At 45.4% G+C, this 24,478-nt stretch overlaps 2 protein-coding genes across 2 annotated transcripts in view; one reads left to right on the top strand and one right to left on the bottom strand.

Annotated features, from left to right (window-relative positions):
- LOC307187770 (UPF0538 protein C2orf76 homolog) overlaps positions 1-17,723 on the bottom strand; it is an 86,516-nt gene extending 68,793 nt beyond the window's left edge. Inside the window, exon 1 of the mRNA XM_079924267.1 lies at positions 17,703-17,723. The gene's annotated coding sequence lies outside the window, so the exon portion shown is untranslated. The remainder of the gene's footprint in view (positions 1-17,702) is intronic.
- A 103-nt stretch (positions 17,724-17,826) lies between these two features.
- Positions 17,827-22,899, top strand: DBI (diazepam binding inhibitor, acyl-CoA binding protein). The gene is made up of 4 exons (XM_079924269.1): positions 17,827-17,976; positions 19,004-19,121; positions 21,190-21,252; positions 22,585-22,899. Exons 1-4 carry the CDS (start codon positions 17,968-17,970, stop codon positions 22,656-22,658), a joined length of 264 nt encoding a protein of 87 aa, XP_079780395.1. The 5' UTR covers positions 17,827-17,967; the 3' UTR covers positions 22,659-22,899.
- Positions 22,900-24,478: the final 1,579 nt, after the last annotated feature.

Raw genomic sequence — 24,478 nt, 5'->3', positions numbered from 1 at the left:
CAATTTATTCATCTTTCACTGACGTGAAACTTTTGAGAAAGAGATTTTCAATGTACTAACTTATGAAAGATGTAAAGTCTTTGACCTCAGCCATTTTTAAGATAGTTTAAAAAAATAAAGTCTCACACCTTAGGTGCTTAAGATAACATAGGAGGTGCAAAACAAATATTAGTTAAATCAGACGACCACACAAATACTTCTCCATGCTATAACTGCTTTACTGCAAGATGACATTAGCAGCTGGCCTTTCCTGAGGAAGAGTCAGTCAATCAATTCTAGTAAATAAACCCTTGCTGTTCACCCTGAGTACACCACCCACTGACAAATCAACACCTACAATTCCACAGACCTGCCTCTGTGACCTTCAATTTGGGGAGAATACACAAAATCATAATCTGTTTTCTCTGCTCACAGCAGGTAAGACTCTCAGAGAACTAACTATTCTGGGCAGTTGAGTTTTCCAAAGGGTTTGAGACTTAACCATTTGGAAAGAATATTTCACGCACTTTCCTTCTTGTTTTAAACAAGGTACACTGAACGTAAATTCGATTTTTCTTGATACACAATCATCAGTGAGAATGTTAATCCTTGTACAGTGTGTGCGGGAGATGATTCTCCATGGCGCTCTCACGCTTCTGCACGTCTTGCGAGCGGAGGCGCTGGCTGCTCTAGCTCTCAGATATCTTTTCAAGGATGTGTGTATAGCAAACAACCCAGGAAGACAGAGATATTCTCTCCCTCCAGAATAGGGGGCAGGTTGGTTTGTTGTCCACTATAATAAAAATAACGTCTCTCTCTGGGCTAAGTTTGGGCAGGTTCGCTTGCAGTTCTTTTTTTTTTTTTTAAAGTGTTGCTACATTGTCTTTCCAACAGTACATTTATTTATTTACGGACTGCACCATGTGGCATGTGGGATCTTAGTTCCCCGAGCAGGGATCGAACCCGTGCCCCCTGCAATGGAAGCACGGAGTCTTAACCACTGGGCCACCAGGGGAGTCCCTGCTTGCAGTTCTTTATAAAATATTTGGATTAGCTAAACTCAGGGTTCTACAGCTGTGGACTCACGGGGCAAGAGGAAATGACACAAACAGGGAGCTCATGCTATTGGCTGTGCTGTAATGCAGTCCCTTGTCTCAGACCCAGGAGTTCCATGTAAACTGTGACAGGCTGATCTGTCAGCTTCTGAGTAGGATAAAATCCCAAGACTCTTCACAGTTCTTGACAGTGTGTGACAAGGATGGGATGCTGGCAGAAACATGGCTTTCTGGAACAGAAAAGACAAAGGTCCCACGGGTTTAGGGCGTATAAGAAGATTCCCTGGGATCCAGAAGCAAATGTTCTTGTCCAAGTGGTGGGTGTGGGGTTGTAAGGGTTAATTAACCTTTAGAGGATGAGCAGCAAAAGGGAGGATTGAAACAAACTGCCCAACGGCCCTTTGGTTGTTGATCACTCTCCTTGGGGTGGGAGGGGAAGGGATGCAACCATGGCAATGAGGCGCAAGCCCTGTGGCCCCAGATGAGAGGCAATGAGGCTGTAGCTGTTAAGTAGAGTCCCCAGAGCTGAAACAAATTATGTCATCAATGGGGGTCTAGAGCTTTTGGGTAACTGAAAAATTCATTAAGTTGAGCCATGAATAGCCACCGGGTCATATGAAACTAAACATACGTGTGCCTTGCTAACTGGCACAGAGCTCCTCTCCCCCTCTGTAACCCTGATCCCTCCTCTTGCCCCCTACCCTGACATCTGCTTTAAGGAGGGGCATTAGGGGTAGCCTGAGGTCTCTCTGTCCCCAAGAGAGACTGAAGGCCTTATGCACCCAAGCATACTGAGGAACTTCAGGGAAAGGAGGGACTCAAATGTTTATGGCTCTGTGGATACAGGCACCCACGTCTGTCCTACCTGGCCCTGTGCAGGAGGAGGTACTCAGATTCAGCTAGTGGGATATGGACATGATTCACAGCAGGGAAAGGAAACTAACATGAGGGAGTAGATGGGATGCTTCAGGCCAATTCAAAGTACTGTTGTTGTTTCTACATCTGATTGTACAAATGATGCATATATATATATATCCTTATACTTCCCTGTCTACAGTGCCAAAGGAGATTCTCCCCCATCAGGAAGAGCTATAGGTAGAGAAATGCTAGTGGGAGAAGCTCCCCTGCCGTTTGTCATCAGTGCGTGGGTTGGGACATCATACAATTGCCCTACCCACTGATGTTCAAGGTTTTCAACATATAAAAAATGTCCTGTTGGTTGGCAAGTCAGAGACCTCAGTCTCAATGGTCTTGTGCTGTTATCACACCTCCACCAGCTAAATCCAGGGCTCTACTCAACAAGTAAAGTTTCTTGGGATTATGTGGATGGATTCATAATGCCCAATCCCTTTGGCCATCAAGGAACAACAGCTGTCTCCTCAGCCTCCTACCACCAAGAAAGAACCCTAGCACCTCGTTGGTCTCTTTGGGTACTGGAGACCGTGTGTGCCTGGGATGGCTCTGTCATGTGTCAGTGTGGCCAGGCGGAGCTACAGTCCCCAGAATGCCCTTTCTGGTATGCTTCTGGTTACTCTGAGCCACAAGGGATATTTCCTCCTGAATGTTAGAGGAAGAAGCATATTTTGTATGTACTTTGTAGCATACACATTTTGTAGATGTAATTAAAGTCCATAATCAGCTTACCTTAAATTAATCAAAAGGGAGATTCTCCTGGGCGGGCCTGACTTAATCTGTTAGAAGCCCTTTAGGAGGACTTAGGCATCCCTGAGCTCAGAGACTCTAAATCACACTGGGGTCTGCACTTGCTCTCCCTTCCCCGGGGTCCTTCCTCCTGAGCGCTGCTTGAGACCATGAGCCTCAGCTGGTGTCTGTAGGGTCCAGTCTGCTCCTCATGGGCCCTTCCTGACTACCGGCCTCTGAACGTCTAACCTACTTAGCCAGTCCCCACCATGGAGTAAGCCAGTTCCTCGTGTGATATGTGTGTGGTATGTGTGTGTGTGTTCTGTATTTTGTCTTCTACTGGTTCTGCTGCTTCTCCAGTTGAACCCTGATTGATAAAGTCCTCACTTGGACCCTCTACTTGGTCTTTTAACCTACAAGGCAGTATCCTGAGTGGAGCCCAAACCAATCAGCTGCATTGAAAGTGGTCTAGCAAGCTGCGGTACATCTCTACCTTTGGGCCCTACAACCCGACAACCCCTTTGAGGTACCAGTCACTGTGGCTGATGATTTTGCGAACTGGAGCCTCTAGCAAAGGGAAGTCAGCCTCCACCCAGAGGCCCCTTTGGGTCTTGGGCTCCTCACCCCCCTGACACAGCTTGTGATTCTTCAGCCTAATATTCCCATTCGGGAGTGAGTCACCTCCAGCTCAATGACTAATAAGATGGGAAGAACCAAACAGGTTCCCTTATCAAATGGAAATGATATGTTTAACAACTTAGCAAGCTGAGCCCTATGTGCATATCAGTCTGATTTGGAAAAGTGGCAGCTTTCCCTTAGGGGAAAACTTTCTTCTTCACTCCACCACTTGAACCAAAGTTACTGACTCAACAGGACCCTCTGTTCACAGCAAGGTTCCCCTAAATGCCTGGGCCTAGTTCACAGATGGTTTGGCTAAGCTGAAACCCAGCAGTGTCCACTGGCCTACTGTGAACATTCAGCCGAGCTCCAGCTGTGAAAAACCAAAACCAGACATGTTCACTCTGCTCAGTGGCAGAACTGAAGGCTGTTCCCATAGCTCTGGCTAATATTCCCATAGGTGAATCTTAGGTTTTACTTACTCTTGAGCTGTTGCCAAAGGCCCAGCTATTTGATCTACCTCTTAGAAAACCACAGAGTGGCAGATCAAAGACACTTCTCTAAAGGGCTGTGAATCGTGGAAACAATCCTCAGAAGAGTAGAAGAAAATTTCTTTCTTCCCAACACAGTAGACCTCCCAAACCTCCCTAACACCCACAGCTATTTGGGACTGTTAAGCACTGAAACCGCCGCCTAAGAAATCAACTAAAAAAGAATTCTCACTCTACGTCCCTCATCTCCTCCTGGAACACACCCTAGAATGGCAGTTGGTTCACTGAACACAGCTATCCCCAGAAAGGGATGATCCTCTCTCTGCTGTTTCCTGGGAAATGATCAGGACAAAGAGGAAGAGAGTGGAGGGGCAGTTATAGAGACCAGTGTGAAATCCTGGGATTCCACCCAGACCGTTCCTGTGCATAATGCTTCTTTCTTTCCCCTTCAGGTACCCCCAGCCAGCCTGACTGGTACATCTTCTATGTGGCAAGGTGGCCAAAAGGGGGCCTAGGGGATTTGAACATAACTCTGGTTCAGCTTCCTGGATTCTCTTGTTGGACTAACAATGACATAGATCACATCCGTGGAGTACGCTTCAGGCCAGAGTGGGGGACCTAATGGGTCCCCGTAAGTTTTATAAAAACTCCCTTCAGGGAATAGGAGTTGATTAGAAAAAAGGTGAAGTTATAGCTTCTGGAATGAGACACACACATTTTTGTGGAGGTGGAGGGAGGGAAGTAACCTCACCACCTGGGGAGAGAACAACTTGTGCCCCAGGAGATAGGGGTGGGAAGGATCATTCGTTAACTATCTTTTATCTTTCAGAATTGCCCCAGAGCAGTTCTCATGAAGCAGAATACCCTGACAAGGTTCCCCCAAACTGGTATAAGCACCTTAAATTTAACTGACTCCTGAATTTGCCACCCCTGACAGATGGCTCTGACCACAACGATAACCATCACCAAAAAGTGTATCAGAACATCTGTCCCAGCTCCTGTACCTCTCCTACAAAACACCTATCAAGGGCTTCCCTGGTGGCGCAGTGGTTGAGAGTCCGCCTGCCGATGCAGGGGACACGGATTCGTACCCCGGTCCGGGAAGATCCCACATGCCGCGGAGCGGCTGGGCCCGTGAGCCATGGCCGCTGAGCCTGCGCGTCCAGAGCCTGTGCTCCGCAACGGGAGAGGCCACAACAGTGAGAGGCCCGCGTAACACCCCTCAGTTAAAATGGCACAAGGTCAGATCCACTGAACATGTCTCTGTCCTTATCTTCATATCACTTTGACGTCAATGAAGGAAGATCACACTCAACTTCTCAGAAGCACTCAACATGGCTGAAGAACTTGCTCATCCTTCTCTGCCTCTGTGACACCACTTTCTCCAGCTGTCTCTTACTGCACTGCTCCTTTTCTATATCTCTTCCAGGCTCCGCTCCTCTTTAAGAACCTGAAATGTTAGTGCTCCTCTGACAACTCTCTCAAACACATTTCCAGCCCTGAGGTCGAAACTGGGTTGGCTACTTAACTTCTCTACTTAGATATCACCAGGCATTTAACATTTAACATACCCCAAGCTGAACTTGGCAGTTTAAATCTCACACCTACCCCCAACCCTGATTTCCCCATCTCAGTCGATTATACAATCATTCACTGAGTTACTCAAGCCATCAGCAAAGGATTCCTCCTTTCCCAACTCTCTAGCTAACCCATCAGCAAACCTTCTCAGCTCTTTCCCCAAAACATACCTTGAATTTCCCCATTTCTCTCCATCTCCCTTACTGCTACACTAGTCCAAGCCTCCACTGTCTTTGTCTCTATTGGAAAAACAGAAAAGCTTCCCAATTGGTCTTTCCACCACCAGTGTGGTCCCCTCAATCCATGTGGCATATAGCAGCGGGAGTGATCTTCTAAATATGTAAATCTGAGTATGTCTCCCCTGCTTAAAATTCTTCAAAGGCTCCCCAGAACCCCTAAAGTAAAGAAGTGAACTCATCATCATGGCCAGCAAGTCCCTGCATGATTTGGCCCCAGACCCCATCTCCCCCGGGCCACCACACAACAGTGACACTGGCCCCTCTTTCACTTCTTCCAACACATCGAGCTATTTCTGGTCTTTACACAGGTTGTTCCCTAGCTTGAAACATGCTTGCTTTACTGGATCTTCCCTGTCCTTCTGTTCTCAATGTAAATGTCACCTCATCAGAAGGACCTTTCCTGACTGACTCAACCCCACTTAGTCCTCCTTTGCTCTCAGCTTTCCCCGCACTGTGACACAATAATGCATGAGGCAAAAAGGGCTGTGTTTTTAGTACCAATTTGCTTATTTCTGATTTTTAGATGAATGCTGTTGTGGGTTGTACTGTGTCCCCCCTAAAAAAACATGTTGAAGTCCTAACTCCCACCCAGGACCTCAGAATGTGACCTTATTTGTAAATACAGTTGTTGAAGACGTAACTCATTAAGGTGAGATCATACTGGAGTAGGCTGGGCCTCATATCCAATATGACCAGTGTCCTTATAAAAGAAGAGGGCCTTGTGAAGACAGAAACACAGGAAAACACCATGCGAAGATGGTGGACTGAAGTGATGCACCTACAAGCCAAGGAATGCCTGGGGCTACCAGAAGCTAAGAGAGAGGCATGGAACAGATTCACCCTCACAGCCCTCAGAAGGAATCAACCCTGCTCACTGATTTTGGACTTCTAGCCTCCAGAACTGTGGGACAATAAATATCCGTTGTTTTAAGCCACCCACTTTGTGATACTTTGTTATAGCAACCCCAAGAGACTAATACAAATGCCAAATTGCAAAGACATATATAGAAGGGAAAGGTGTTCTTACAGAGGGAGGTGGTGGGTAAAGGGGCAAAAGTGACTGTTTTAACATTATGTTTGCTTAAACTAAAACTTTCATTTTCAAAAGTAACCTCATTATTAAAACATGAACTAGAGTTACAGTGAAGCCTCACTACCACTGCATTATTGTGATTTGCAGGAAAAATATATATTTGGTCTTCATCCACAGTTCCTGGCTCACAGCTCCCAAAACTCTTGGAATTTCCTGAACGATGGGATGATATTTGGTCTCTTGTCCTCAGTTCCTGAAAACACTTCAGGGAAGGTGACTTTTGGGATCCCACCCAAAGGCGGGGGCTGGTTGTCAGGAGAACCAACTTTCAGTCCCACTCCCTGCCGGAAGTTGAGTCAATCACCACTGGCCAGTGATTTAGTCAATCATGACTACGTAACAAAGTCTCCATAAAAAACCCAAAAGGACAGCTTTTTGGACCTTTTCAGAGAGCTTCCACATTGGGAAACCAGAACACTTCCACATGCCCCCATGCTTGGCCCCATCCACCATGAGGACAGAAGCCCCTTTGTTCAGGACCTTGACCTTCGTATCTCATCTGGCTGTTGATTTATATCCTTTTATAATAAGTCAGTAATCTAGTGAGTAAACAGGTTTCCCTGAGTTCTGGGAGCCCTTCTAACAAACTAAGTGAACCCCAAGAGGGAGTCGTGGGAACCTCTGATTTACGGCCAGTTAATCAGAAGTATAGGTTACAACCTGGACTTGCAATTGGCATCCTGAATTGGAGGAATCATCAGAACCTCCAATCTGTAGCTGGTCAAAAGCACAGGTAACAACTTGTGACTGGTCTCTGAAGTGGAGGGAGGTCTTGTGGGACTGAGCCCTTTGTCTATGGAATCCGATTCTACCTCTGGGCAGACAGTGTCAGAAATGAGTTGAACTTTTGTATACCTGCTAGCATCCAAGAACTGATTGTTGATGTGGGGAAGTCTCCACACACACACATTGGAACTGGGTCCAGGAACCCAACTCAAACAGGCCAAAAAAAAAAAAAAAAAAAAAAAAAACTGTCTGTTATTACACCAATCCATATTAAATGGTACTGCAAACAGTTCCTGAAAAATTATAATGGAGTCAATGAAGAAAAGCCACAGACTCCTCAGTCTCAACTCTACGACCTTATAATGAGGATAGGAGCAAGTTCTTTAACCTCTAATTTTGTTATGAATTTGCTTCAAGGTTTCTGCTTTAATAAACAGCATTAATGATGATAATAATAGCTACTCAGCATGTGTCAAACATTGTGTTAAATGCTTTAGAAACATCATTAATAATCCTCAATTACCTATCAGCAAAGCAGGTCCAAGTGTCCCCATTTTACAGATGAGGAAACAAAGGATGTGTGAGTCAAGAACAATGATGCTAACTCAGTAGCAGAGCCAAGACCAGAACATAACGTCTTGTGACTTCCATCAAGAGCTACCTATTATATCACACAAATAATGTATTTGGCAGACTCTAATACAGAACAACCAGTTTCACTGGAGCAACGTTCCCATTACTTTCACACTTAATCAGAAGGTACTGTTAAGATAAATTCAAAACTTACTTTTTGTATCACTCATCCCAGGAAGGATGCTTTTTAAAATAAACTGTTTCTAAGGTAATATTTTAAAATGTACATTATACTAGCACTAGCTAAAGTTGAATTTGGCCTTACTGAAACTCACTTTTAATGGCAAACCAATAAGTATCTGACCAGTTGGCTTTGTTTTTTTTTTTCATTTAAGTATAGTTGCTATACAATATTATATAAGTTACCACTGTACATTTTTTAAAGGTTCTACTCCATTTATAGTTATTATAAAATATTGGCTATATTCCCCTACCACTTGGCTTCTTCAGAAGAAAAATATCCTGCTATTGAATTTGGTAAGTTTCAAGCTTAACCACATGTAACAGCTTTCACATAGCCAAAACAGAACTAATGCTCTCCTGAAAAGAATGGAGAACAATGAGTCTGTATTCAACTTTAATAGCCAGAACTTAAGTTACAAATTCAGAATCTAGTGTAATTCACAGAGAAAATAATACTAATGATTTTTAAGCGGTACTGTTCTCTGCTTCTGGGAAGATGGAGTAGATGTACTTTTCCCTATGCTTCCTGCTAAAGTACAACTAAAAATCCTGGACATTATCTATAAAACAAACATAAGAGGATCAAAAAAGTGGAGGGAGGGTGGCAGACTGGCCAGGGACCTGTAGACCTGAGGAACAACATGGTGGAGTGGTCCCTGGGTTTTCATATGTCTCAGACACAGAGCTGAAGAGGTCAGCAACCCAGAAACACGAACAGGTGCAGGGAAAAAAAAAAAAAAAAGCTTGAACAAAGCCTGCTCTCGCTAGCCAAAGGACCAGGAAAGGGACAGCCTAGCCAAGACAGAAAACTTTTAGACAAATGAGCCCTCGAATCCAGCCAAAAATCACATAAAAAACTGCAGCCCCACTGCCATGAGCAAAGGCAGAGCTAGAGCCTAGACGTCTACCCTTCCCAGGCTTTAATGAGGAGCCCCAGCCCCTGCCAGGGTCACATCAGAGAAGGCTGACTGGGAGCTGGACAACAATGAGCTTGACTCCCTGCATCTCAGAGTCAGTGGAGACCACCTGCAGAGCTCAAACTTCCACCTCCACAGTAATAAAAGGCCTTCCCCTTCCACACTGGGGTGCTGTGGAGAGTTTAGCTAAGCTACTCCACAGTATTGCTACCTCGGCATCCATTTTGCTGGCTGTGTGGCCCATAGGGACCTTAAACTGAAACTTGCCCCCTCATGCAAGCATGTGCCCTAGATAGCAGCCCTCAGAGTCACAAGCAAATACGAGCTCCTGATATGACTTCTCCAACAGCCCCTGTGATCACCAGTTTCCCCTGCCTCCCAGGGCCTGCCCCTTACACACCCCTTAGATAAAACCCCCATGGAGCTTACTAGAACCCTGTACTTCCCATCTGAATTGACCAATCTGGCCTTAGCCTGGGAACCCCAAAGCATTCCACCCATAGACCCTAATAAAGCCATGTGCTCCAGGCCCTGTTGCTCTCTCTCTCTCTCTGCACCCAGTCTTGACCTCGCCATCTGGCCCCTCGAGGAGTGCCATGTACTCCCTCCAGGACCTGTGAGTCATAAACTTCTCTATTTCAATTTCTCTATGGTCCTCTGCTGGCCACAGCTCACCATCCAGCAATCTGTGCTCCACTTAACAAATGTTAATTTAACAAAGCAGGTAGTGTCAAAGGGGGCCCTGTGGAGAGTCAGGAAGCTCTCACCTCAAGAACCCAGAAAAAGCAAAGCAAAACAACCCAAAGTAGGCAGAAGGAAAGAAATAATAAAGAACAGAAATCAATAAAGTTGAAAATAGAAAAATGGTAAAGAGAAAGTCAATGAAAAAAGAGCTACTTCTTTAGAAAGATCAAAAAAATTGACAAATCCTGTGCAAGACTGGCAAAAAAAGAGAGAAGATGTAAATGACCAATATCAGAAACAAAACAGAGAATATCATCAAAGGGTCTGCATACACCACGAGGGTAATAAGGGAATACTATGAACAAATCTACATATGCGCATTTCACAACTTAGATAAAATGGGTCAATTCCTTGAAAAACACAAACTACTACTGCTAATCCAATATGAAATAGATAATCTGAATGGGAACTATTAAGGAAACTGAATTCAGAATTTTGAAACTCCCACAAGAAAAATCACCAGGCCCAGTAGGTTTCACTGGAGAATTCTACAATACACTTAAAGAATTAACATCAATTCTACACAGTCACTTCTAGAAAACAGAAGAGGAGGGAACATTTCCTAATTCATTTTATGAAGCTAATAGTTACAGGATAACACACCAGACAAAGACATTATAAAAAAGAAAACCACAGACCAATATCCCTTATGAATACAGACATAAACATCCTTAAAATATTAGCAAATAGAATTCAACAATATACACAAAGAATTATACACCACGACCAAGTGGGGTTTCTTCCAGGGAAGCAAGTCTAGTTCAATATTCAAAAAGCAAGCAATGTAATCTACCACATTAACAAACTAAAGAAAAAAAAATCACAAAATCATACCAATTGATGCAGAAAAAGTATCTGACAAATTTCAACATTCATTCATAATGAGAATTCTCAGAAAGAGAGGAGAACTTCCTCAACTTGATAAAGGGCACCTACAAAATAACCTACAGCTAACATTACACTTAATGGTAAAAGACTGAATGCCTTCCCCCGAAGATCAGGAACAAGGCAAGGATATCCACTCTCATCACTCTTATTCAACATAGGGCTGGCAGTTCTAGTCAGTGCAATAAGGCAAGAAAAGGAAATAAAAGGCACATACGTCAGAAATTAAACTGTCCCTATCTGCAAATGAATCTACATAGAAAATGCCAAGGAACAGGAATCTAACAAACACAAAACAAACAAATAAAAAACCACTTCTAGAATAAGTGAATTCAGCAAAGTCACAGGATACAAGATAAACAATTGTACAAATACAAAAAAACAATCGTATTTCTATATACTAGTAATGAACACATGGACACAATTAAAAGTATAATACCATTTGCAATCACTCAAAAACAATTAAATGTTCAGGTATAAATCTACCAAAACATGCACAGGACTTACACTGAAAACTACAAACTGCTGATGAAAGAAACAAAGATCAAAATAAATGGAGAAACATGCTGTGTTCATAGACATGGTAAAAATATCAATTCTCTCCAAATTGATATGCAAGTTTAACACAATTTCTGTTCAAAATCACAGCAAGATTTTTTCTTTTGTAGACACGGACAAGATTATTCTAAAATTCATATGGATTGGGAAAATAACTAGAATAGCTAAAACAATTTTGAAAAAGAATAAAGTAGGAAGAATTGCTTTACCCAATTTCAAGACTTATTATACAGCTACAATAATCAGAACTGTGTGGTACTGGTGGAGGAATAGATACATAGATCAACAGAAGACAGAACCCAGAAAAGACCACATAAATATGCCCAATAGATTACTGACAAATGTGCAAAATCAGTTCAATAGAGGAAAGATATCTTTTCAACAAATGGTGCTGCAGCAATTAGACATCCAAGGGGGCAGGGGAGGGGGGGAGAACCTCAACCTAAATCTTACACCTTATACAAAAATTAACTCAAACCTCATTATGTTAATTTTAAAATGCAAAACTATAAAACTTTTACAAAAAATAGGAGAAAATCTTCAGGATCTAGGGCTAGGCAAAGATTTATTAGACTTGACACCAAAAGTGTAATCCACAAAAGAAAATATTGGAAGAACTGGATTTCAACTTATGCTCTGTGACTGTTAAGAGGATGAAAAAACAAAATAAAAACTGGAAGAAAACATTTGCAAACCACATATCCAACAAAGGAATAGTATCTGGACTATATTAAGAACTCCCAAAATTCAACATTAAAAAAAATCCAATTTAAACACGTGCAAAAGACAGAGAAATTTCACAGAAGAGATATACAGATTGCACAAATAAACACATGAAAATATGTTCAACATCGTTAGTCATTAGGGAATGCAACTCTAAACCATAATGAGATACCACTACACACCTATCAGAATGCCTAAAATAAAAAAGTGATAACACCAAATGCTGGCAAAGATATGGAGAAACTGGGTCTCTCATTCACTGCTGGTAGGAATGTATAAGGTAGGAATGTATAAGGGTGTAGCCACAACAGCGGTTTCTTACAAAACCAAACATGGAATGGCCATATGGCCCAGATTTGCACTCCTGGGCATTTATCCCAGAAAAATGAAAACATGTTCACAGAAAACCCTGTATATGAGTACAGATTCTGTACTAGCAGCAGCTTTGTCCTTCAACAGGTGAATGGTTAAACAAACTGGTTCATCCATATGATGGAATACACTCAGCAATAAGAAAGAACTACTGGTACACACAACAATCTGGATGAACCACCGGAGAGCTGTGCTGAGTAAAAAAGCCAATCCCAAAAGATTACAAACTACGTTATTTCACTTAAAGAGCATTCTTGAAATGACAAATTATAGCAATAGAGAGAACACATTCCTGGCTGCCAGGAGCAGGGGAGGGGGAGGGGCAGGAGGGAAGCAGCTGTGGCTATCACAGGGCAACATAAGGATGATGATGGAAATGTTCTGTATCCTCAACATATCAATGTCAATGTACTGTTTGTGGCATGTACTATAGTTGTACAAGCCATTACCACTGGGATAAATGGGTAAAGCGTACAAAGGATCTTTGTGTTATTTAACAATAAGAGCACATAGGGACTTCCCTGGCGGTCCAGTGCTTCCACTGAAGAGGGCACAGGTTCGATCCCTGGTCGGGGAACTAAGATCCCTCATGCTGGGGGAGCTGGGGAGCACATAAGTCTACAATTATCTCAAAATAAAAATAAGTTTTTTTTTTAATGGCATTATCTCAAAACAAAGTTTTTTAAAATGGCATTATCTCCAAAAGCATTATCAGCCAAATCATTTGTCATCAGATTTTAATATTTCTAATTTTTTTTGTTGACAGGCAATAAAAGAGCTCACTAGAAAAATCATCTCTAACAACCTAGTTCCAAAGCATTTACCAAGTGCTTGTCATGTGCAACTAGGAGCTAGGTTAATAGGCAAAGATGAGGAAGACAATGTAGATTTAGAAGAGAGTTTATACTTCTAATGAAGCTGAGCAAGAACTACAGTACTGAGCGCAAGATAACTTCATAAAACACTTCATTATTCCTGCCCATAGTCATAAGTATTTCTAAACAGAATACTTGACCACTGCACGACCAACTTACATATAAGTAACTCTAAAGTCTTCCCTTCCTTCCTTCCTTACTGCCGGCCAGTGTAGGACACTTTCCGCCAGGAACCCTGACCCCCATCCAAGCCCTGGTCTCCATGTCTCAACTAAGCCCAAACCAACCCCGACCCCGAGCCATGCTGGCTGGGCAAAATCAGGAGAGGGGAAAGGTGAGAACCACACACACACCCATTCTCCTCTCACCCAACTTGCTGCAACTTCTCTGAATACGAACACCCAAAGGAAGAAAAGAATGGCAAAGGGGAAGGGCTGGTTGAGACCTCCAGCTGCCAGGCCTCCCCTCACCAGTTACATCATCAGAAAAGGAAAAGACACATAAGAGGAGAAAAGGAATAAAAAAAAAGAAGAAGAAGAAAGAAAGGAAAGAAAAGCTATGGTACGTTTTTACGCCATCCCCTCAGCTGTCACCTCCCCACCCTTCACAAAACAAAGGTGCCCAACTCTGCCCAGCTCTCTCCACTCCTGTCCCAGAAGCATTTCGCAAGTGCCTCTGAACCCAAGTCCCCCTAAAACCGAGTTCCCTTACCAAGTTCATGATTAATATCTTTACCCAAAATTTTATTCCCTTTCTTGTCCCCTCAGACCCCAAACCTGTGCTAACTGAGCACTAATCAACCAGAGTCAGATGACTACAATTGCTGTTGTCGATAACATCTTTAGCGTACTAAAATTGCTATTATAGACATCATCATTAACGTACAAACTCAGGTTGGTTCTCCAGGGCAAGATGAGCTAACAGATCCCCAAGCCATGGACCACCTGGCCAGAGAATGGTAAACCAGAGACATCTTGACTCCCAAAACTAGAAACTACAATTAAGAAATGTCACAAAACAATGATTAATCCCAGCCTCTTTGTTCTTCCCCTTTTAAAACCCCCCCTAACTCAAAGATCAAGTTGGAGTGGCTAGGAGGCTTCTCCCACTCCCTTGCTTGGTGCCCTGCTGTACCGTAAACGCTGTGCATTCCTTCACCACAAGCCCATGTTAGTAGACTGGCTTTGCCGCCCATCGGGCGAGCAGACCCCAGTTGGGTTCAATAACACCTCCTTCCCTTTAAAACACACTGTTCTCCTCCCAGCTTTGGTGGAGCCATGCCTCAGGAGTCACATTCCAAGAAACTGGAAAACAAATACTAAATGAATATAATCCATCATTTGTGAATACTCTAACCCTTGCCTTCTACTGAAGCTTTACTGTAAAGCTTTTTATTGATTTTCACATTTTAATGGTTAGGTTACTCTTAGAAATTAGAGGTTTAGTTTATACCAAGAAATATTAAACTATTATCCACACCTACCAGGCAAGAACTGCTTTCACCTGTTAATATAACTTGCCCGTCTGGCTTTCCACTGAGACCCAGCAAGTGAAGCCTGTGAGTAGTCAAAACTGGCAACCCAAGGATGTGAGGGCAAGCTGCAATAATGATAATGGCCTCTCCACTAACTAGGACGGTTGATCAGGCTAACGAGCTGGCTCATCAGGTTCCCATCTTCCCTTAACATATCAGGTGTTCTGTTTCCAAGGCCGGGGGTGTAACAAAGAGACTACACGGCCCTTGCACAAGAGTTCATCTACTTTAACCCACAGTTTCACATTCAGTTCTAATAAACTTAGTTTCTAAGTTCATGGCTAATCAGAAGGAATATGTTTCATAGAGAAAAAAGCACTCTGTTCATTCACCCAAAATTTAAGTGCCTAACAAGTGCCAGGCACTTGGAGACGGAGCGTTGATTTATACACAGTGATCCCTGTCTTCCCTGGCTTACGTAGGCACGGGGGCTCAGACAGTAGAAGAGTAAACTAAAATAAATATAAATGTAAAGAAAATAATTACAAAAAATAATTACAAACTGTGATTGTTGCTAAAAGGATATAAACAGAGCCAACGAACTTGTCTTTTCACGGGATATGAAGAGCAATTTCCTTTCCAGTACTGTCAAAACATAGAATTAAAAAATTCATACAATTTATTAACCCCAAATACACTCTAAAATTTACTTTTAAAAATTAAATCCCAGCTGCTGACTTGTTACCCTCTATGCTAAAAGCTGAATGGCATTTCAAATCCCTAGACTAGAGATGGTAATGCAGGGCATAAGGCAGTATTTCCACAGATGGAGGTTACAAAAAATAGGTCACTGAGAAGTGAGGGAAGGAAGCAGTAAGACAAAAAGCATGCCTTCAGCTATTTCAAAACTTGGCCTAGGCTGGGCCCTCTAACAAGGAAAAACACTCTTCTCCTCCTTGTCAAGATCACATAGCACCCTGCTCCCTGGGATCCACAATCCCTACTAGTTCCATACTTTAGTTGCTTTAAGCAACTTTTATAGACTAACCTGGGCACAAAACCACCATGTGCAAGGTTGGTTTTTAAGGAAAGTGGAGTATCTTCCAAAAAAAGGAACCAACAAATCAACCCCACTTAAACTGGAGACTGCCAAGTTAATTTAAAACACTAGCCGTGCTCTCTGCAATGTTTAGCTCCATTCAGAACTCAATCACACCAGCCAACCTTGGAGGAATATAAACAAAATTACATTATCAGAGGTACCTAACCTTTTCAGATGTGCCAAACACAATAACCTCGTGTTAAAACCTACTGACTGGAAGATATATTTGACTGCAAATCTGACCCACACAGGGAATAATCTGAATTTCCATCAAGAAGGCTGTAAGCACCAGATGATGGAGCAAAAGTGAATCCAAGCTCCATCTGAGCCTAGGAGTGAAGACAGTTCTGAACTGTCATTTTGGAAGACACTCACATCTCTTACAATTCAAATGTAATTTCCCCAAAGTTAATTCCAAAATTTTTGTTAGTTTGGCTTTGCTTTCTCAAACAAGATTATTCATAGACTTGAAGACTAGATGTGTTCCCTGCTATTGCATCTCCACTTCTTCCCTTTTCACAAAGCCTGACCTCTATTAAGTTAGGAACTTATATCTGAAAGCTTCTACCTAGACTTTCTTTAGTCTAAACACCTCAGCTATAAATTAATGGCACGGGGGAGAGGGGGGCTGGGGGCGTGGATCTGTACTCCACTCATCTCGTTACAAATTAGGAATTGGAGAGGAATGGTCTCTTTTTTGAAAGCTCTCCAGAGAATTATTTTCCATCAATGCCCTCCTTGCACCCAGCTCCTTTGTAACCGCTGCCACAAAATTCTCCCTTTGGGTCTCTTAGGCATCACCCTCAAACTCTCCCATCCACCTGTGCTGTTCCGTTCTCCCATGGAGAACATCGGCCTCTGTAACAACCTTGCAAAGCTGCCCCCCTCAGTCTCCTCATTCTCTGCTCAGAAGCCTCTAACTTCCCATTTCACTCAGAATAAAAGTCAAAGTTCTGCATCATGTAGCCAGCCTGCCACCTCCTTAACTCTCCAGCCTCATCTCCTAACTTTCCCTCACTCCCTGCTCACACATTTACACTAACTTTCTGCCTGGAATGCTCCCTCCTCTCCTTGAGGGGCTCTCTCAAATGTTACCTTCCCTTAACCCTCCACCCGCCCCCCCCCATGTAAAACTGCAAACTTCCAACTCCCTATCCCCCTAGCAAACTATTTAACTGATGTTATTCACTACTAGCCCCAATGTAAGTTCCAGGAATGCAAGGATTTATCTGTTTTATTCACTGCTGTATTCCCAAGGTCTAGAACTGCGCAAGATACCCGACCATTCAGTACGCATTCATGAATGAAGGAGTCATTTACTTAACAGATATCTGCTGAGCACCTAGTCCGGGCCAAGTTTGTTAAGTCCAGACAAATAAAACACTGTCCCTGACTTTGACGCACCAGATGGATTACTGCACACAAACAAAACAGGACTGCAAACTACGGCCACCAGCAAGCCACAGAACGTGCCAAAAATTCAAAGGAAGAGGTCTCGGTTTTGCCCTTCGGGAACACAGTCCAGCTTCCCACCCTCGCGAGATTCTCCAGGGACCATCGCCAGAGGGCCTCTTCTGGTCCCCTGAGAGGGGTGGGACCCTCGCCCTCCCCAAGCCCGAGAGGTTACTTGTCCAACGGTGCAACTTCCGGCCGGACACAAGATTTAATAAAACAAATTTTAAAACCTCCGCCCTTCAGCTTCCACCCCCCCTCTCCTCTGCCTCGCAGGTCACCCCCTTCAGTGGCCCGCAACCGAATCCTCACCCCGGCCTGACCGCCCTCACAATGGAAAGCGCCCTACTTCCGCAGTCCCCACCTGCTCCCGGCGTCCCCTGCGTCTCCTCCCTGGTGCGCATGCGCGAGCAAACCCTTCTGCGTTGCGGAGAGGCAGGCCGTGAGCGAGGCTGGGCACGCCCCCAGCGTACAGCTGGCTCCTGATTGGCTGCCTCTTGCTCTCCTGAGCGCTGTTGGGGAGGCCTGCGGCTGCGCCTCTGAAGGCGCTGGCAGTTGACTCTTGTGCTACTGCTTGCTGCTTCTCGCCGTCTTCGCGGGCTTCCTGGAATCGTTGCAACGCCGCCGGCATGTCTCAGGTATAACGTGTGCCCAGCCTAGCTGCGAAGGTGCCACGGGGCGGGAGGCTGGCGCGGGGATCATCCCGCAGACACAACCCTGCAAGGTCTTTAACTTCCGGCTCTGCTGTTCTTGCTGGACCCATGCCCAGCGCACTCTTTGGACAGAGAGCCCTGTAAGCGGAACTTTCCGTGTTTGACTCACAACACCGCTTCTTAGCCCGCAACTGCTGGCAAGGTGCCCATGGGGAGGACTTCGCAGTGAAGCAGGAATTGGGGTTGGAGGCGAGGGTCCTAGGAAGACAGATAGGATGTAGTGGGTTACATGGATCGAAAGAGTAAGGGGACCGTGTGCCCCATTCGGAAGGACACGGCAGGAGTAGGGGCGCCATACAGAGTGGAGAAGCAAGGAGGCTGTGGTTGAGAGCTTGGAGGTCAGGGAAAGTAGGGGCTGAGTGTCCGGCGTGAGGAGGGGTGACCTAGAGGTCTTTCCCTCCTTCGACTGTAGACGCTTTTCTGGGACCTAGCAGTGTGGGGCGACCTTTGGCTCCTCTACCCTCCCTCCAGTCAGGCACTGGGTCAGAGGTCGGCGCTGGATGCCCTCTCTCAGGGGGAGGGGGCCAGCGGGCTCTGGCCGCTGACACCGCTGCGCTCATGCCCTGTTCCTTTCTCAGCTATTTCAGTCACGCAGTGCCAGCCCTATCCGCAAGTCAGGGCTGTCCTGGGACCCTGTTCTGGCCAGGGAGTTGGCCACGCTGCCTTTTCTGTGAAGTGTATGCCCACTGCAGGCAGTCGTAGGCTGTCTCCTTCACCTCTGTTTCCAGTACCTGATACCTAGTATAGTGAGAGAGCCCAATGCATAGGTGTTCATCAAATGAGTGAACCGATGTGCTTCCCCTCCTGGTTTTGCTGAATCTTTCTAGCCGTGCTGTTGAGTTGAGGAAAGACTGCTTTTCCTCACCTGCACTGCAAGAGGAGTGCTGCCTTTCCAGCCCCCCCATCCCCACTACTGTGCTCTATTCAGGCCTCTTCTCTCTCTCGACTTTAGGCTGAGTTTGAGAAAGCTGCTGAGGAAGTTAAGCACCTCAAGACCAAGCCAGCAGACGATGAGATGCTGTTCATCTACAGCCGCTACAAACAAGCAACTATGGGTGACATAAATATAGGTATGCTGAGGTTCATCAAATGAGTGAGGGCCGAGACTCATCAAAGCAGGCTCAGCAGCCTTGGTTGGTGCTGGAACTCTTAATCCCTGGGTGGGAACCTCACTCTCAAAACCACCCACAGCCCTACTGCCCTACTCTTAAGGCAGTTCATGGGATTCCTGAGGTTTAAGCTGGGAGAGGTTCCCCAGAGATCATGTTCCTGGATGGGGTTCACAGACCCTGTACTGTTCTTGGTTTCTTCGTGGCTCATATAGCAGTATTCAAATCCTAGTTTGGGAAAAACTTTATTCATTCCAGCATTTTCCATCTATTTGGGAGGAAGCAAAGATCCCAGCTTGGGAGAAATTTGCTCCAAGCTCTCAGATCAGTAGTAGTTCTGTTGAACCATACTGCTTCCACCCCAGATGGGCAGGATCAAAGTCAGAGCACTCAGCAGCTAGGCCAAGCCTGATGGCGGGAGCAGAGAAGCAGCTGGCTTCCTGCGGCAGGTCGGAAGCGTTTTTGCTGATAGCAGTTCCAGATGACCATTTGGCCCCTGTCAAAAAATCTTGGTACGGATTTTGAGGCCTTGGTTTGGACAACCATATTCTGCAATCCTGTCTTTTCTGCCTTGGACAGTTTTCATTCTGCCCATAAGTTCCTGAAACTCAGGAGTATATGGCAACAGCACGATGCAGTCTATGAAAGGATTCAGAGGTGGTGGCCATAGTAGCGTAGAAGGAGGTCACCCCGCCCCTGTTCAGGAGGGCAAGTGTAGCCCCCAGTTCCACTGCAGTTGGGGTAGAAGGTGGAGCTGGTGGGCTGGCTGCTAAGGATCCTGGGCAGTGCCAGATCAAAGATTACAGGGCGGGCTTAGTTCAGAAAGGTCTTGTGGTGAAGGTGAGTTTTACCCTGGGTTTATAAACTCTGCATCTTCCTAGGGAGGCAGGAGAGATGAAATGGGGGTGACCAGAATGGCTGAGAAGCTTTTCTGACAAACACAGTTTTCACAGAGACTGGCCTCTGCCCTGCTTTCACATAAGTATAGGTAGACTGGCTTGGGAATCTTATCACTTCCTGATTAGCTCCCTCTAGGGCTGCACTGTCCAATACGGTAGCCACTAGCCACATGCAGCTATCTAAATTTAAATGGCAAATACTTAAATAAAATCAACAGTCCAGTCCCCAGTCACACAAGCCACATTCCAGGTGCTCAGCTGCCATAAGTGGCAGGTGGCCCCTGAGTTGGACAGTGCAAATGAACAACCTTTCCATCATCACGAAAGGGCTGTTAGGATGTGCAGTTCTAGGATTCTGTTGATGATCCTGCAGGCGCAGTCTCGCTCAGGTATCCCTGGGAATGCTTCCTGGCAAGCACTTGGGGGGAGACTTGATGTTTCTCAGACACAGTGGTCCAGGCTATGGGCACTGCGATCGTTCCCCTTGGCTTTCTTCTCAGTGTGGCAGTGAACGAGGTCAGCAGGGAAGTAGTAAGTGTGTTTTCCAAGTGCAACTGATAACAGGTCTATATGTGTAAACCCATGGTATAACTTAAAGGAATCTTGCCCTCATGAACAGAATTCCCACAAAACAACAAGAAATAGACTAACAATTTGGTAGCAGAATGGGGCAAGGATATGAACAGACAGTTCACAGAAAAGGACACCCAGAAAACTGATAATAATGTGGGAGAGAAATTGGGTGGGAAAAGTGGGAGGAAACTTCATAGTATTCCCCTTGTGGTGTTTGAATTTTAAACCAGATGAATGGATTATAGTACTTGTTTAAAAAAAAAAGAAAAAAAAATTAAAGTACGGTTTTTAAAAGAAATTTTGGAGTTATTTAACTTACAAGACAAGGACTCTCTAGTAATGAGAACAGTTTTCCTCCTACTTTCTCTAATTTTAAATTTGGATTTCTGTACATGTGGGTTTCTGAAGGCAGAACCCGCCGTACTAGACCCATTTAACTCCATAGCAGAGCCTAGAAGGAATAGTGTAATAAAATATAGCTTTCATGGCAAGAAGATTGATAAAGTTCCTTATTAGAACTTGCAGCAGGTCTCATGTCTTTCCCTCTCTTGTTTAAGAACGGCCTGGAATGTTGGACCTCAAAGGCAAGGCCAAGTGGGATGCGTGGAATGAGCTGAAAGGTAATTGTTCTAATATGTTTCCCTCATTTGGGAAGCCTAGTAATGAAATACTCTTCATTAAGGAGTATAAGGGGTGAGGAGAGAGAACACAGTGGATGAGGCACATGCTGGGGAACCAGTTTGACCGGGGCCAGAATGGAAAAAAAACTGGGCCGCCTACTTATTCTTCTAATACCATTTATGCCTTTTCCAAAAACACCATCTCTGAGTCATGGTATCATCTGGAGAGAGGAGGGGCTGGGGACCAGGCCACTAACAGACTGGGAGGTGATAAGAGTTGGCTTGGCCTTTATATGTATTTAGAATAAGGGGTGGTTTCCTGTCCAAACCTCCCTCTCCCCCACAAGGCCAGGCAGTGACCCTCTAGCCCAAGCAGCCCTCCCCGGTTCCCTTCCAGCCAGAAAGGCACCTAAAAAAAAGGAATGAACTAATGTGTGGCAAGCTGCTGGCACATCGTAGCCTTGGTGAATGGAGCTATTATGCGCTAAGCAACAGCAGGCAAGAAGTATCCCAGCTCTGACTTAATCACGTGCCACCTGCAGCCGTAAGACCCAAAAGTTGGCACTAAAGTGCCTGCCAGCTTTTGTGCCCTCGCTAGCTTGTTTCTGAATAAGCCCTCTGTCTTCCTGCAAATGAGAAACACTTGAATTCAAAAGGGGCCAGAATACAAAAAATACACTCCTAGGATTTGCAAGTAACTGGAAGAGGAATGCCCGTCTGACTGTCCATTCTCATTGGGCATTTCCATACCATTCCCAGGCCCCATGTACTTGCCCTTGCTCCAGAACACACTCTGATTCTCAGTGAATATCTCTCCTTCACCGTAGAATCCAGGACTCTGGGCATCACTGTCTCTGAGGGGTATCGCCAGTGTCCCCTATATTCCCCTCCGAGAGCCAGCTGCTGTGCTCAGAGTCCTCAGAACTTTTCTCATAGCTTCTCTCTGGGGAGTAGAGGGTGCCTGGCTTTGTTTTTTCCCTGGCAGCTTAACAGCTCTGGGAGATAAGAGCCCGATAGAGAAATAGGTGATAGGTCAAAGCCAACTGTGAAAGTCAGCAGGACCAATAGTCACTGCAGCTCCCCATGTTAGGCTTGACATGACAGTAGGGGGACTCACATCGGCTCAGTGCTTTATGGAGCATTGCCTGTGGATCAGGCTTCTCGAGGACTTGAAGTCAAATCCTGGCCAGGTCTGTGAGGTGTAGGTAGGAGCACCACCACCCCCTTCACAGGTGAGAAATTGAGCCTCAGAACGTTAAACCAGGGCTCTAAAGTCTGTTACCTTTCTACCATGCTGCCTCTGTGACAAATAATCTTGTTGATGCCTTACAGGGACTTCCAGGGAAGATGCCATGAAAGCTTATGTCGACAAAGTAGAAGAACTAAAGAAAAAATATGGAATATAAGGGACTGGGTTTGGCTGCCAGCCACACATTTCACCTAAACTGATCTAATACCTTGTTTTTCTAATACTGTGGATGAAGTTAGTAAATAACTAGTTAACCCAGTTGCTCAAAATAGCCCAGGATATGACACTAACAGAATAGGCGCTGAAATGGTTACTGATCCTTGCTGAGCAGTTTTTATCAATAGATCAATTAAAAGTATGTTTGTTACTTTAAGTCTTTGATAACCTGGGTTCTTGAAATAATGTACTCTGTTGCGATCGCTCTTCCTCACTTTTTCTAACAGTTTCATCTGGAAGTGTTTGAGCTTACCCTTCTCACCCTCCTCTGTGCTCTGCTGGAGGGTGGGCAGGCACTCCCACCTGTTGAGACCTGGCATGTGCTCACCTCTTGTGTGGAGGAAAAGGATTATAGAAGTGGCCTTTCCCACCTCCTTCCCTCAACTCCAGCCACACTGGTCAGGCGGGCTGAGATGTCAGTTTGCAGCTACTGCCAACCCTCTGTCAGGAACACTGCTGGCCGCAAGCTCTGAGGAAGGCAGGGTTGATGAGTGTCTGAGGTCTGTCTGAGGTCCAACCAGTCCATGGTTGCAGAGCAAACAAGCAAGGGTGGAAGCCCCAGTCAGGGTGCAAGGTGCATCTGCAGGGAGCATTCCCAGAGTCCGTGTGGAAGCTTGGCCACAGGCAGCTGGGCAGGCAAAAAACAAGTGGGGAAAGCGAGGGCTTAGCAGGGAGGAGGGCAGTCAGGACCTAGGAAGGGCAAGGGGTTAAGGTTGCAGAGAAAAAAGGCTGGAGCTTGACTTTGGAGGATGCAGCCGGTTGCATAGTAAAAAGGAAGAAAAGGAGACAGCTGTGAGACCCTCCCTGCCCCATGTTCCCTGTCAGTCACTTCCACAGTCCTACAGGGGAAGCACTCCTATTTCCATTTTGCGGGTGAGGTTGCTAAGGCCAAAAGGAATTCAGGAGAGGCTCTCTGAGGCCAGGAAGCTTAGTTCTCCCTTCCCGAGCCTGTACCCTGGTGTTAGACATAGTTCAGCCTTGCTCGACAGTGAGACCTGAGCATTACAGTGACTTGGCCAGGGTCACTCAGCTGGTAAAGAAACTCAGAACCAGCGTTCAGGTGCAGATCTCCCTGGTCCAGATACCTGTACCATCCAAGGTGGCCTCACAGACATGAGCAGCATTGTGATGGGAGACACAGGAGCAGCAGGGAGGACAGGCGTCTGGTGGGGCTGGCGGACGGCAGGCCTTCAACGCCGAATGGGACTAGGTAGTGGAAAGTTGGTAACCAAGTTAAAAAGTACAGACTTTTTTTTTTTTTTTTTTTGCGGTACGCGGGCCTCTCACTGCTGTGGCCTCTCCCGTTGCGGAGCACAGGCTCCGGACGCGCAGGCTCAGCGGCCGTGGCTCACGGGCCCAGCTGCTTCGCGGCATGTGGGATCTTCCTGGACCGGGGCACGAACCCGTGTCCCCTGCATCGGCAGGCGGACTCTCAACCACTGCGCCACCAGGGAAGCCCCAAAAGTACAGAATTTGACCGTAGGTGATGGGGAGCTGCTGGGGAGTTGACATGGTCAAAGGCATTCAGACGGTCAGTCTGACTGTATCAGTAATTATTGAAAGTAGCTAATCGTCCTGTTCCAGCCCAGGCTGCCCAAGGAAAGCTAAGCCCCACAGCTCAGATGTAGATGGTAAGGTCACCCCAACAAAGCAGTAAGGTCAAGGTCCAAAACGCAGACACGCGGCCCAGGGGAGGTGAAATCCTGAATAGCAGTGTCACTTGTGCAGCGCCAGTTCCTGGGCACGGATGTGACTGAGGGT

Source organism: Stenella coeruleoalba, assembly GCF_951394435.1.
Source record: "Stenella coeruleoalba genome assembly, chromosome: 6".
Classification (NCBI taxonomy): Eukaryota; Metazoa; Chordata; class Mammalia; order Artiodactyla; family Delphinidae; genus Stenella; species Stenella coeruleoalba.
This window is presented reverse-complemented; position numbering and strand designations above follow the sequence as displayed.